Source organism: Nesoenas mayeri (genome assembly GCF_963082525.1).
Source record: "Nesoenas mayeri genome assembly, chromosome: 3".
In the NCBI taxonomy this organism is placed as follows: domain Eukaryota; kingdom Metazoa; phylum Chordata; class Aves; order Columbiformes; family Columbidae; genus Nesoenas; species Nesoenas mayeri.
The window spans coordinates 81477658-81492754 of NC_137544.1; the positions used below are offsets into that span (position 1 = coordinate 81477658).

Genomic DNA, 15097 nt, shown 5'->3' on the forward strand with positions numbered 1-15097 from the left:
GTTGTATGTAGATCCTGCTCTGGTGGCAATACCTTCCTGTAGGAACAATTCAAGATATTGGTGTCTTTACTTCTCAGTTTTGTAATTATAAAGATGAAATGTTTGTTTGTTTTCCAATTTTTACAACATCCTTCTGAGACTTTTTTACCATTGGATTACTTAGATTATAAACAGTGGACTCCCTTTTTCTTTTTCTTTTTTCTTTTTCTCTTCCTTTTTCTTTTTATTTCTCTTTTTTCTTTTTCTTTTTTTCTTTTTCTTTTTCTTCTTCTTTTTTCAACAATTACCATACTGAACTCTAGAACAGTGCTGTGGAACTTGAAAATGTAGATAGATATTTTCTCACTTTTGTTCTACTTATAAAAGTATCAATTTTTCCTTTTTGTCCTTTGGCACTGCTTCCGCTATGTCTGTAGGCTGTGGCACGCCATGAACGGATACTATATTGGTTACTTCGGGCAACCCAGGATGTTTGACTTTTCAGATATCAGTCGGTTGATTTTGCCTTCTGATGTGAATAGCTTTCCCATTATAATTAAAGAGGAAAGCAAGCATATGGAAAAGAATAAGAAGTTTGAATATCCTCTCGTGCTGGACAGAGACAAGTAAGATCTTGTACATTTATATACATGTATGATTGGGGGAACAGTTCTGAAAACATACTTAAAAAGCACCTTTTACCTGATAGTCAGAAAAGTATTAGTGTTTCCTTTGAGTTATTTAGAAAAATCCTTTTTAAAAATATTTTTGCACAGCATGGATAAATCTCTTAATTGTTATGACTAGGTGACAGTCAGGATTAGGTGATGTTCAGGATTTTAATTCAGTGATGACTAGATAACTGTCTCAGATCTTAGCCTAATTCGAGTCTGTATGTTATGTACACTATTCAGGTTAGCAGCCTGTTTCATTTCCAGTTCCACAAGCTGATATACTACTGGGATCCAAAACAGTTTATTGAAAAACCTTAGTGTGAATAGTTTCAACCGTAACCCAAATCCTTCTGTAAGAATAAACCAAATTTAATCTTTCAGCTTAAAAAATGGTCTTCTTAAATTTGCTGGGATGTTATGGATACATTCATGTACTTCTGATCATAACATTCTGACAATGGCATAAGTGTTGTGTGTTCAATAGCAGTGTTGGACCTTTCTCCCTCTTGGTAGAGTTCTCAAGGTATGTGGGTTAATTACAAGTAAAGCCAGAGAGTCTTGGTCCCCCAGCTTAAGTCACATTTCTAGTCCTGGAGCTCCCTGGTTCATTATTTAGTGGGTTGATCAAATGTACAGAAATAATGAACAGAAATAATGTCTTAAAGGCAACTTGCACTGTGTCTTTAGAAACAAAACAGTCCAAATCTGGGGCTTAAAAAGTCAGGCATGCTCTAGTGGCAAGGTTTCATATACTGTGTGCATTCTTAGGCTGCCTTTTAACCATATCACAAAGGGAAATCCCTAGGGTGCTTTTCTGGTCTCCTATTAGGTTGGTATCCTGCTAAGACTTATTATTCCATAGAGTTCTTACTAATGTGAGTATTCCCACTAAAGTCAGAACAGTAACTCATCAATACAGAGAAGTGCTTGGCAGCATTTGAAGGACTAACCCCTGTAGTTCTTTTGAATAGTCAGCAGCTAGTTTGAAACCTCTGGAATTAAAGATACAATAATTAAGCCAGCTAACCTTAAAGAAACTTTCCATAAATGACATGTCTGTGTCAAACTGTGACAACTATTTGAGGACTTTTCAAATATTTCAGTAAAGGAGAATGGCAGCATACATATAAAGTGCAGTAATTAAACAGACTGGAAGAAAATTAGGAACCTGCTTAACTGTGGGAAGAACTGACAGTCCCACTCTGCACAATAGAAAGTTTCAGTCTTATTATTCTATATAGTCTGTGGGCTGTCACCTCAAGAGTAACTGGATTTCTCTGGTTTAATTATACCAAATAATGTAATGGATAGGTGTTACTTATGGATGCTAGACTTTGTTCTCTACAGGATACAGAAGCTTCTCTTGGGTCAAATCAGTTATCTTCATGGTGCTATTACAATTTGCTTATTGGACAGCTGCCATATAAGTCACTAAGATAATAATTTAGAACTTCAATTAACAAATGAAGTTATAATGGTATTAACAGATATTCCCCAAATGTGCATATACCTGCAATGGAACAAACCCAGCTGAATAGCATAAGTGCTTACAGTTTAAACAAGTGGTTCAGGTGATGTCAACAGGTAGACAGACCCATCCAGAAGAGTCTTAGTTCCTCTCTGTAGTTTATAATTCCTTAGGTTGTATGATCTGACTTATTTTTTCTGATTATAAATTACAAATGAAACTGTGTTAATCTATTCTAACAGACACACTAGATCATTTCTTCTTGTGATTAACTTTGGAAACCAGATATATGAGCAGAGGAAATCTTTATTATGAAAGCGGCATATAGGAATTGTAGTCAGAACTGACAAACATGCTGAAAAGCCATTATCAGACAGATTTAGCACCCAGCTGTGTTTTTTATATTAACATTTCCAGACTTCTAAAGATGACAAGCCAGTATCTGGATTGACAAAGTGTCATTGAAGCACTTCATGATACCTATGAAGGTCCTAATATAAATTATATTTTGAAGATATACAGAATAATTTCTACTTAGGAATAATTTATACTTCAAAATAATTTTATTTCATAGCCAGCTAAAAATGTTGCATTCAAAATTGCCATTTTGATAGAAGCATCAGATTTTTTCTGTCTTCTGTGTACAGGTGGAAGTCATTGACTAGATCACCTTCAGTTGTAGAAAAGCCTAAACTTGTGGATGTAATTCAGGACATGAAGTTCTTCAAAGCTCTGGCTTCTCCAAAGGTAGCTAATTCATATAACAAATTTGGTTTTGTTCTGTGCAACATACAGGAAATGCAATGGTATTTCACATTTAGAAATTATCCATAAAGAACTCTACATATCCTTCTTATTCAATGGACAAGCTAGAATAAAAATGCATAAACAAAGGGATTGGAGAAACCTCTCTTGGTTTCATTCTCATTGTTTCACTCTGGCAGATTCCAATTTGGAAGGTAGCACATACTGATTCACTTGTTTGGTTTAGCAACATTAAAAAAACACTAGAATTTTTACATGCTTCAACAGAAATCCTAAATATCTTAAGTTTACTTGAAGGAAGTGTGAAAATACTAGAAAAACAGTGAATCCTTGGTTATATACAATAGTTCTTTTAGAGTTCCCAAGAAATCAGAAACCAGGAAAGTTCTGAGTTAGTTTAGATATTGTTATGACTACTTTCTGCAACTCTAATTGCATAATGGTGGATCTTCTGCATCTGCACCTGGCTTAGCTGTTAAAAAGTCATGAGAACAGATAAAACTTCTTATCTTACAGTTGTAGTAGAAAAGGAAAAAGTGGCTGTGCAAACACCTAGAGGGTGTCATTAGCTCACAGTAGTTCAGTAGTCTTTCTGAAATGGGAAATGCCAAGTAATTAATGCACACAAGTAATGCTTAAAATTGACAGACAGACACTGGAAGATATTCTGTTAGGAATGTTTTACATTGTTGAAGATGTGGTATCTCTTAAGCTGTTACTAATACAGCACATTCATCAATATACTAGTAAGACCATGAAAAAACATAAGTAGAAAATCTCTGTATAATGTACCATTTCAAATTAAACTAATGTTTTCAAATTTGATGGAAACAAGAGTTCTTTGCAGTATTTCAAGCTGTAGGTGCATTTTTGTTCCTTTTTGGAAGAGCATAAATTGCCTTCCTAGGGTGAAATCACAGCTATATCATGTAAAGTCAGTTTCCTTTCCTGTCTGGTCCATAAGTGTAATACATAGGTAAGTCTCAAGATTAATGTGAACGTGGATGAACTGTCAAGGTACCTGAGCTATTTTCCCAAATTCAAAGCTTTCAACAGTTAACAGCAGAAATGTCTTGTTCATCTGCATCTTTCTGAACTGGCTGTTTAAATGCTTGTGAGTTGTAAAGCTCAACAGAAGGACAGCCCAACTGACAGCCCTGTGATGAAAGTTTCATCTGGGAGGGTGTTCTTGCTCCATTACCCCTTTTCTAGAGTTCCACTGTCCTCTGATAGTGTGCATCCACCAAACTTGACAAGCACCCTGAAAATGGTTCCTTTTCTGAGCTTATCCAAGGTGTTAATAGGTGAAAGAACCAAGTCAGTGTTTAAAAGAAGCTTTAACTTAGGTGATAAAAAACATTTTGCTGTTAACTGTCTTGATTTTGTGTCCCTTGGGAAGCTGCAAATTTGCTGGTTATGCATTTTCTACAGCAGAACTATGCTCCCCTCCTAATTAAAAAAAAGAAAAAATAAATAAAGGCAGCCTTTACATGGTACAAAGACAACCTGTGCATAATATTTCTCTGTAGTAATGATATATATTAGATAACATGAATGTCACCATGCAATTCAATGACAGAAGTGATGTCTTCATGACCTTTTGTCTCCAGCTAGTCATGCACTGACTTTGTCTTCCTTTGGTCAGATCCACAGACAACCTTTGGAAATTTTTGAGTCTGGAAGCAAAGAGCCTGGTGCAGTATTTGGGTCTCTTCCTGTATATGAGGTAGGCACAAGTGTTTTCTGCCTTTTGTGGTGGCATTCATAGAGCAGAAGCCATTAGCATGAGTAAATTATTACAGTCACATACTCTGACATTCTGTTGTTAAGTGTCTGCTTCTCATTTTCATTTTCTGACATGGTTTGCATGGCTCTCTCTGTAACTCCCTTCTCCATTTGGTGGAAGCTTGGGAAGCAAGCTGAAGAATACACTCCACAAAGTGAGTATTCTAGACATTTACTTCTCCTGTTCAAACTCATGTCAGTAACTTTTTGTTCAGACTTGACTCTTTTAGCCAGCTCAAAATCTATTGATTCTTATCTGCACAAAGCTTTGGTTACTGTAAGTTAATACGTTTTTGTGGGTACTATCAATTTGATTTACTGCAAGCTGCCTAGCAAGGCTTCCTAGGTTGTTCCTTCTGTGGAGAAAGACCAGAATGTCCACAGCCTTGTCTATCCCACCTATCATAAGATGGAAAGAATCACCCCTAGCAGAGGTGCTGATCTCTTTCTATAGAGGTTATCTAGAGAACTAGTTCAGATGAGACTCTTCACATCTAGATGGCCAGTTAGGTGGGATGAACAGGGAATTCTGCATTCAAATATATATGACTTAATACTTGTGCATACAGCATTTACATAGTAGCTCAGAAAACTTGGGAACACAATGTTCAAATAGTTGGCACATATACTATTCTCTGACCATTAATGTGCCTTGGAAATCTATGGTTAGTTTTCTTCCAGAATAATAAAATAAGATACAGGGGTTCTTGTGTCTTGGCAAGTTAGGAGCAACTACACTGAAGCCAATGGCACTGCAATGGATTTACAATAAAATGAAATCGAACTTTTTCTGTGAGCTACATGCACAACACTACAAAACACTATCAAACTGGTCTGTTAACCTGAATATATTAATTAGTTATTGAAATTTTGCAATTTCTTTTTTAAAGGTCTTAAGCGGAACAAAACTGAGATGACAGTCCCATTGGATAGACAATGAAGACAGGTATCAGTGGAGAACAGGGTCAAAACAAATAAATATAGCATCTGTCTTCAGGAAAATGGATTAGCATGTTCCTTATTTCAATTTTTTCCTGGTTTTTTTTTTTTTTGGTGTGTGTGTTGGGTTTTTTTCTCTATTATATTTAAATCCATTTGATTATTAAGTAGAACATATATAAATCAAATATTTACATCTATTCCAGTCCTTCATACAGAGGAAAAATTCTAATAAAGGCAGTGTAGGATTATAACAAGATACTCACAGAAAAGCCTGTCTCACTTCACTTTTTGCTTGTTAAGAAGGAAAAACACCATACTATGATTAATTGCTTAAAGATTCAGAGCCATAAATCTGCAAAAATTCTTCTTTTGCTAGCCATATAGACTTCTCTGAAGAACAAGAAATGTTATTCCAGAGGTATTGCTCTAACCTTTCTCTCATGTTTCAAGAGCTTTGTTGTCCTTGGATGGGCAGAGTTGATGGGATGTTGCATAGGTAGGACACATATGCCACAGCATCCTGTCTCCTAACAAGCCCTGTCAGCTCCAATAGGTTCTGCATAGGTCTGGCTTCTGTATCCCTGCAGATGTTCCCCAGGGATTCTGGTTCTATTTCCTCAAAAAGCCCCTATGAAACAAAAAGTCAGGGGAGTGTGATATGGAGAAATTGCACTTCACCCTCTGTGAGCCATTTTGAAGGCAGAAGCAAAACACAAATGGTATTCTCCTTTACCCATGTTCTATCAGTCTCTCAATTACACTTGACAGCAAAGTTAGCTGTAATTTGAGTTTTGTGAGTCTCTCAATATGAGGCAGATCTCTATAGCCTTTTTCTCTCTTTCCATCACAGTGGTTATCTTTTCCTTAAGTGTCTGTCTCAGAACTCCATTTTATACTCACAATTTTATATGCATCAGATACGCAGAAGGGGTTAATATGCCCTGCTGCTTCTGCCTGTTAGTTCCTTGCTTGTGCTTTCAAAGAGCATGTTCATGCTCTAAGCCAGAAGAGTGCATGCTGACCTCGTATTCAATTAATCATCAGTCATGATTCCCTAAATCCTTCCCAGCATTTCAGCATTCCAGGACAGTGCCATGACATGACACAGGTCACAGAATATATATTCTATCATCCTTTGTCTGGCTAAAGCTACAAATCCTTGCCAAGTGTGTCACCTTCGTGAGTATTTAGGATAATCCATGTAATTAGTGACATTATTACCTACTATTTTGGGGAAAATAGTGGGTTTTCTGTATTACTGGTAAAGAAGGGTGTTCGCCCTGCTGGTCTTCTTGTAAAGACTGTCTTCTGATGAGCTCAGTATACGATGACTTGCAATACTTTACCTGTCTTCAACTTGTTACAGGGCTATGTTGGATTTTAAAGTAATACTGCTTTTCTTTTAAAGCAAAATATCTTGTGGGAGTATGTTTAAAAATAATATGATGAACTGTGCTGAGTCTGGCTGGTATGAGCCTAATTTTCTCCATAGCAGCCTGTATGGTGCTGTGACTAAAACAGTGTTGGTAACACCCCAGTGTTTTGGCTATTGCTGAGCAATTCCTGCACAACATCAAGGTGTTTTTTTTCCACCCCCATGAGTAACCTGGGGTGCACAAGAAGCTGGGAAGGAACACAACTGGGACAGCTGACCTGAATTGACCAGAGCTATTCAGTAGCATATAAACTCTTGCTCAGAAATAAGAGCTCATGGAATGGAGGAGGAAAGCAAGACGTTCATGTTTATGACGTTTGTCTTCCCAAGTCACCATTATGTGTGCTGAGGCCCTACTTCCCAAGAAGTGCCTAAACATCTGCCTACTGATGGGAAGTAATGGATCAATTCCTTGTTTTGCTTTACTTGGACACACAGCTTTGTTTCACTGATTGAACTCTCTTTATCTCAACCCACAGTTTTCTCACTTTTGCTCTTCCAAATCTCTCCCCATCTCACTGAGAGGAGTAAGCAAGGAACTGAGTGGGCACTTAGAGTGGGCACTTAGTGACTGCCAGGGTCAACTCACCACCTTAACCAACCTTATGATTAAAACTAAAATCAAGTTTGTCTGACAAACCAAGTGGCACCAGGTAAAGTGTACTCTGCCATTTACCATTTGTGTTTCCTTCATACCCCTCATGATTTAGCAGTTGGTGTATGAAAGGTAACACACCTGCAGTTCCCTGAGTCCTATTTGCCTTTGAAAGAGCTACATCAGCTCTCTTCCAGTTACCAGAAAATAGCCTAGTCTTCAAAGATTATTAAAAATGAACCGTTCAGGTCAGAGAGCACCTACCTCACCTGTTTCTTTTTATGCTCTTTTGTGTTGTGTTTTATAGTTGGGTAATATTTCTCTTTGGCATTGTCCCTATTTATAGTTAGAACTAAAGTATTTTACTGTGGTTGCAAGATGCAGACATCTCCCTTCTCTTCAGTTTATTTACTATTTACTTCCTCAGAACTGACTATTTACTCATTATTTTCTTTTTACCAAATCTTTAGGTAGGATTTCATAGGTTCTTAATTTTTGAATTTTAGTCTTTTCAGTCTTGTTATCTGGTTCTTTGCTTTTTCCTTATTAATTACCTATATTTTTCAAGAGCTGATTTGTACTCATGTCTATTCACACCACTGTATTCTTAACTGTGCCGAAGAGCCCATCCAGAATGTAATACTATTCCCAGTAACAATCGGGTGTTTAATCCTATGCTTAATGAAACCAATGGACCAGCTCTCTGGGGGGAACCATCAAAAATGCACAATATGTATGTGTTATCTTTAGCAGCCTTCCATTCAGTTACTGCCTTACTGTTGTGCTATTTAAATGGTGACAAAATTACAGTGCTACAATGCTCTGAGACTTTTTTTCATAATTTATTAAATTAACAAGACCTGAAGAAGTTCAGACTGCATGTTGTTGGTCAGCATTGCTGTTTACTTGAAGAGCTTTATAAACACCAAATGGGAAATTGTCCCAGCCACAAACATTTTACACAATTATATTATCCAATTGTCTTCTTTAAGTGTCACAAGAAAAGCAGAGACACTTTATTTCTTTGAAGAGATAATCAACTAAGGTACTGCACTGCACAGAGTAAATTAGAAGAATATTTTTTTTTTTATTGTGTGTTAGAGAACAGAGGATGCTACTAGAAAGAAATTAAGCACAGAAAAGCATACCAGGCAAGTGACACTTCCAAATAGACCCACTCATCTTCAAGTAGTCTTTTCAATGCTGGATCTAGTACAAAGCTGTGTTAACAGACTTGTTGGTATTAGCAGTGGACTTTCTCTATGTCAATGTCGCTATATTCCTTTGCAGGTTAGTTTCTTTCCACCGGCATCCACAGTTATATTGCAGACTTCAATGTTCCAGGTGTATCAGTTGTTCTGTTGATCCAGATCATTACTGTAGTACAGAAAGGTATCTTGACAAGACAGACTCTTTCAGCATGGCAGAAATTCATGGTTGTACTGGCTGCAGTAGTTAGTTTGCCAGAATTTCATTACAGCCCTTGCTAGTGCTTTACAAAATCTGGGACGTTCTTCAGCTGCCCTCACCCACTGGGGTAGTTCAAGCTGAATGGCATCAATGGTGCCAGAATTATGGGAACCAAAAGTCTTTGTTATGTATCCACCGCTATAATAGCTCCCATTATTTGGGCTAGGATTGGATGGAGAAGGCACGCAAACATAACTGTTATTTTGATCTTCAATATATTTACCCAAACTTCTGTTCCCTGAAACCAGAGTCTCAGAAGAAACGTTGACTAGCTGGCTGGCCAGGTGGCTAATTGAGGAACGTGATGCAGAGAAAATGCCTGAGTTGAGGGAAGTTTTTGAAAGTGTGTAACCTAGTTCTATCCACCGTTCAGGATGTGCTTGTCCATGGATATCCAGAATCAGGCCCCCTCTCAACGGTGATTTTGCAGTGGTCAAAAATCCCATATACTCCTCCCAGGCCTGCTCTGCTTGGGGAATTCCAAAGGAGGCTTCATCCTTTTCCCTGTTAGCATCCATCTTGAACCTCTGCAGGTGGTTTATAATGATATGTGGGAAGAAGCCATCAGTAATTTCGTTGATTTCTTCAGCAAGAGCCTGAGCCAGCTCTATAGTGTACCTGTCTTGGTTGGTAGACACTTTACATTTCTTAGAATTTTGAGTACTTCCAGGAGGACACTCATGAGAGAAAATACAAGAGGATGACTTTGCATCCCAACAAGCAGCTTCTCGATCGGGGATGTCTTTGGGTTCCATTGACCCACCGTGTGGGACAGAGAGAATAAGGTTCATGTTGCCTACCTGATATTCTGTGAAATTATTATGACCAAATATAACCTCTTTGGTGCCAGTGGCTTTCAAAAGCAAATATGAAGTGGAAAGAAGGAACAGATACATATCCTTCAGTTGCTGCTAGAAGACTCAGCAACATGAAATATTTCAGTACCTACATAAAAGCAAAAGACAGAATTTAGGTTACTTACAGCTGGAAACACATGAGAGACTGTTCAGCTGCTGCTGGAATAATTAGTTACTGGTTAACATATTTAATTTTATTTCATGTAGCACAAAGAAGAAGAGTACTTATATGAGAAACAAAAATGAACAGGGAACTTAGTGTGGCTAGATGTAACTGATGCAGTTTCCAAAAGAGAGGATTCTCCCAGAATAACGGGGCAAGGGAAACAGTAGGTTACTGGACATCCTTCATTTCCCCAGAAAGCACAAACATTATTTGATCATCCTATCTGATGCTAGAGAATCACTGGATCCCAGAAGAATATTTGAAATATTTTTTTCCCACCAAAGCCTCACTTTTTTTACACTTCCAAAATGTAAGAAAATTCTAATGAAATTAGATAAAACATCTATCTCACTGACCTGTGTGAAATATTTTTCTGTTATCCACATGGTAGAGGCTATGTCACCTCCATCTAACACTGGGCTTGTCTAAAATAAGCAGATTGATAAAAATTAAGTGCTACCAAGATCTACCTTTATCTGTGTTCTAGGCTGAGTTAATTTGATAGCATTATAGATAAGCACCAGTGAGTGCATTTAGGAGTGACTCCATTCTGTTTAGTTTTCAAATCTACATTCTCTTCAAGGGAGCCAAGATATTTTTAAGCTGTTTTTTGGAAAGCTGGAATTCAGCAAGGTGCTGACAGTGCTTTCTGGTTTGAGGGCATTACATCTCTAGAAGGCTCAGAGTCTTGAGTGTAACTGTGTTGGATGACTGTAAAAATGAGTGAGTAAAGTCAGTAAAGAGCAGAATAAAGAAGGATACTTTTCACTTCCATGAATTAAAAAAACCCCTGAATATAGGTCAGATGAGTATGTAAATGGACATATTTGCAGATGAGGGGGGCTGCCCTGTTGTGTCTTCTCCTGCTGTCATTACATCACCTGCAGAAATGCAAAGGATAAGAGGAGCAGACAAGGGAGAGAGTGAGAAAGAAGATGTGCAAGAATCAGTCCACAACACATGGCCCAAGAACACATATGAAAGCCCCCAGTAAGACTGAGAGGGTGGGGTGTAGTATGAAAACACCATCCCATCAGCTGCCTACTCTAAGAAAAGGAGAGGGCAATTTCAGCCAAATAATGCAGCGAAAGATTCTTTTCCCGCTATGAGGGAATCCTGCTGGCTTTTTAGAGACAACCTCTGCTGTGCACTGAGCTGGTCCACACTGAGGAGTCTTTCCCCAAAAGCAGATATTTATCTTCCTCTCTTCTTTCTGGGCTGGAAGTCCTGTAAAAGTCTTTGAGCTGGAATCAGAGCCCTGAGAATCTCATCTACAGTTTTCCTGCAGCGCATGATTAACAGCTTTTTTAGTTTCTTTTTAACCCTTCCGTTGAAAGGCCCTTTTACTTGAGCTAATGGCTTAAAACAAGCTTTCATCCAACTCCTTGTATAGTCCACACTTCACTTGGTAGTTCAGTTTGCATTATCAGAAATGTTTGGGAAATTAATATTTTCAAGCATTATTCAAAATCCCTCTTCTTGGAAAAGCAGGCTGCACATGCAGTGTGTAAGTCTAGGAATAGCTTACCTCAGGTGCAGTGGGGCCCAGCACCAAGTTAAATCAATCAACAGCAGCAACTCCCAGGTGTTGCTCACCTGCCTCAGGACTCTGGTTTCCTTTGCTGCAGGTTCTCACCTTAAATATGATGACACAGCTGTTCCTTTCCCACCACCTGTCAAACTGTTCATCATCACCTGCAGCAGTTTCCTTGTATTTTTTGCAATATCTTGTTAATGATTGAATCAAGCTGCTAACACTACTAGATTATGCATTAAAGATATATGGAGACAGCTTTGTTTAATTCCCAGACTGGAAGAAAGTGGCCTTGGCACAGCTCAGGCTCTGGACAGATTTGGAGAGCCTGGAGAAACTCAATGACCCCAGACTGTTTTTAAAGTTTTCTGGACAACATGAAGGGGATGTAAAGGAAAACTCTTAAATCACAGTAATACAAGCTAGAACTCCTCTTCTGGACTTCATGATAGCAAAACACACACCTTTCCAAAGGATTTTAACTCAAAGGGATGGTGTTTGGAGAAGCACAGAAGAACCTGCAGCTAGGAGGAAATGCTAGAAAATTTACCTGTTTGTCTTCTTCACCACAAGGGTGAGGTCCACGTGCCCAAGGAACAAAATGACTGTAATAGCCTCCAAGTTCTCTGTTGATTGTAAGTAAACATACAAATTAAAAAAAAAAAAAAAACATCTACACAATTTTAAACTGCTAGTGATCACTGCAGGATTAGTTTGAAGATTTACCTATAAAGAAAGGGAGCGAGAGTTGTTCCTGCCTCTGCAGCTTCAAAAGTGAAACTCAACTGACCTTTGCACTTGATTCAAGCCAGGGCTCTCTCTGTCCCAGAGGTCTCCAGGGGCTGGGCTGAGCCATGCAGCTCCGTGCCACAGGGGCTTCGCCGGCACCTGGATGTATCATTTCACAAGGAAGGATCACAAAAAGGCAAAAAAAAGATGCACTGGTTAACCAGGCTTAGCATTCTTTTGTTCTCTATACTGACATGTTTCTAGAGATCAAAAATCTCTAACCAGTAGAGGCGGCAAAACTGGTAATGCAGAGGGTTTTGAGCTTTAATGGCAAAAATGGGTGTCCTAATTCTGGTTTTGGTTTTTGAGGTCTTCTGGGGAAAGTCTTGGCATTTTTCTGAGACTTCACTGTAGGAAAGGTGATGGGATACATCTGTTCGTGTGCACACTCATCTGTGCATTTGAAGCTGTCCATTATCTCTTCCTGATTGAGAAAATACATTCTCTCCACTCAGAATCATTCCAAGATATGCCTGGCAGAGAAAAGGACTGAAACAACTGGAAACAGGGAACTGAAAAGACCTCTGAGTTGAAAAATAAAGATAAAAGTACAGATTGGCAAGGTTGGGATTAGAGTGTCCTTTGGAATACAGGAAGGAGGTGAAAGATCTCAACATGAAGGATGGTGAAAATGCAGCAATTTCTAATAAGGCAGAGAAGCATGAAAGAAAGGCAGAAAGAGATGGGACAGACTACTGCTTTGTTTTGTTGGTGTTTTTTTGTTTGGTTGTTTTTTTGTTTGTTTTTCACAGCAAATCAGCCAAATAGAGTTAAATGCAAGGGTAAAACACAATCCATGGTCCTCCACGATACTTTTTCAGTTTTGGGTTCATGAGCCAGCATGGTATGATCACATTTCCTGGTGTTCTCACTTTGGTACTCATGTGCAGGAGCTCACAGTTACATGTTACTGACTGACAGGATCCCATTCTGTTTCTCATTATGTATCATTTCACATTATTTTTAGTAAGGAATGCAGAACAACAGCTACCCAGCTTATTATCTGTGATAACTGGTGTACTGTCTGTCCTCTTCAGTATTTTCATAAAGATCAAATAGGCAATGCATAGGTATAATAATCTGTAAACTGATTTGGTTGATTTTAAAAATGTGCCTCTTCTCCACGTCTTCATGCTTCTCATTGTAGAGTAAATCATGAACCAGGTTTCTATTAAGCTTCTACAAATAGTTATGCAAGATATTAAAAATAATTACTTCTATGTGTTTTCTTGTAAATGGAAATTCCTTCTAAAAATGAAAACATTTACACACACCCCCAACAACAACAAAAAAATGTCAGGACATTCTAGTACCTCTAGAAACAAGCTGAACCTGCAGGCTGATTAGTGCTGAGGAAAAAAATCTAAACACATCATGCTCCTGCAAAATGGGTTGGAGAGCACTTTATTTTCAATACCTTTCAAATGTCCTTGTTCTGCATTCTGTTTTCAATCTCACTGTACCTCCTGTGGTGAAAAGTAATACTGAAGCAAGCAGAAGGGCTGGGGACCTGAGCAGGACATGAGCATTTTTCTCCTTTCCTGGCAAAATGTCCAAAAGCAGAGGAGTGTTAGAGATACAGACGAGAAAGCACTTTCTGGGACCTCATTATGGCTATGTTGTCTCTGAGTGACTAGCAACTGAAGAGGGTTGTCACTTCTTACCAAGTAGAAGCCTCCAGGATGAGTCTGTGCCTGGCACTACAGCAATTTAAACATTTTTATTTAAATTATCTGCTTTTTCAGTATTTTTGGAATCTGAACAAGTGGACAGCCTTCCTGCTAGGCACTAATACATACTTTTGTTTTCATCATGCACATCAGTAAGAGACTGCCCATGGATGCTCCTTCATATACCTGAGAATTACTGCTTGATCACTCAAAGCAAACTCAGAGAACTCATAGCAATGGAGCAGATGACCAAAACATTGGTAACTCATCGTGATGGCAGAGAGCAAGTTTCCACTGGAAGTAGGAAGGGAGGGGATCACACACATTATACCTCCACCCATTTCCATGGGATTACTCATGAGCAACTTGGTTTTGCTGTTCACTGGCAAGATGTGGATTAGTGGTTCTTGCCTTCAGTGGAAAAACCCAGGACACAAGAGAAGGTCAGATGAGCTTGGCACCTCCAGCCAAGCATGCTATTGACAGACATCCATTCAAATATGTCTTAGCTGGAGTTGACCTCAAGGAGCTTCACAAGGTATTATTTGGCAGAGCTGTGTTCTCTTTGTGACCACATTCTCATGAAGAAGCTGATGGGCCCAGACCTTACTGAAGTGGTACGGTTCGTTCAGGAAGGGAATGCTGGAATCGCCCTCACAGATCTCTTCCCTGGAAAGCTAATCCAAGAGCTGTGCTCACCCAGCAGTGAACAGATAGGAAATGTGACCAGCCTAATGAGGTTATGTGGGATTCTGATGCAGGCAATTAAGACGGCTTCTCTTCCCTTCCGTACCTGTCAGGGGCTGAAGGCTGCAAATGGTATTAACAGTTCAACAGAATTAGTTGATTAAGTGAGATACTTCTCACATAAATCATGCTCTTGGCCTGGCCTGACAGAAGCAGATGGCAGTTGCAATAATAACTAGATAATCTGGGGTTTTAATGAATTTACTAACATTGTTGGTATA

General features: G+C 38.7%; 1 protein-coding gene across 1 annotated transcript in view; it reads left to right on the top strand.

Annotated features, from left to right (window-relative positions):
• The window catches only part of WDR64 (WD repeat domain 64), a gene marked incomplete at both ends in the record, with an annotated part of 61814 nt that extends 52806 nt beyond the window's left edge, over positions 1-9008 (top strand). Inside the window, 4 exons of the mRNA XM_080341453.1 lie at positions 417-605; positions 2769-2868; positions 4532-4612; positions 8934-9008. Of these exons, the coding sequence (XP_080197579.1) occupies positions 417-605; positions 2769-2868; positions 4532-4612; positions 8934-9008 (445 nt within the window). The remainder of the gene's footprint in view (positions 1-416; positions 606-2768; positions 2869-4531; positions 4613-8933) is intronic.
• Positions 9009-15097: the final 6089 nt, after the last annotated feature.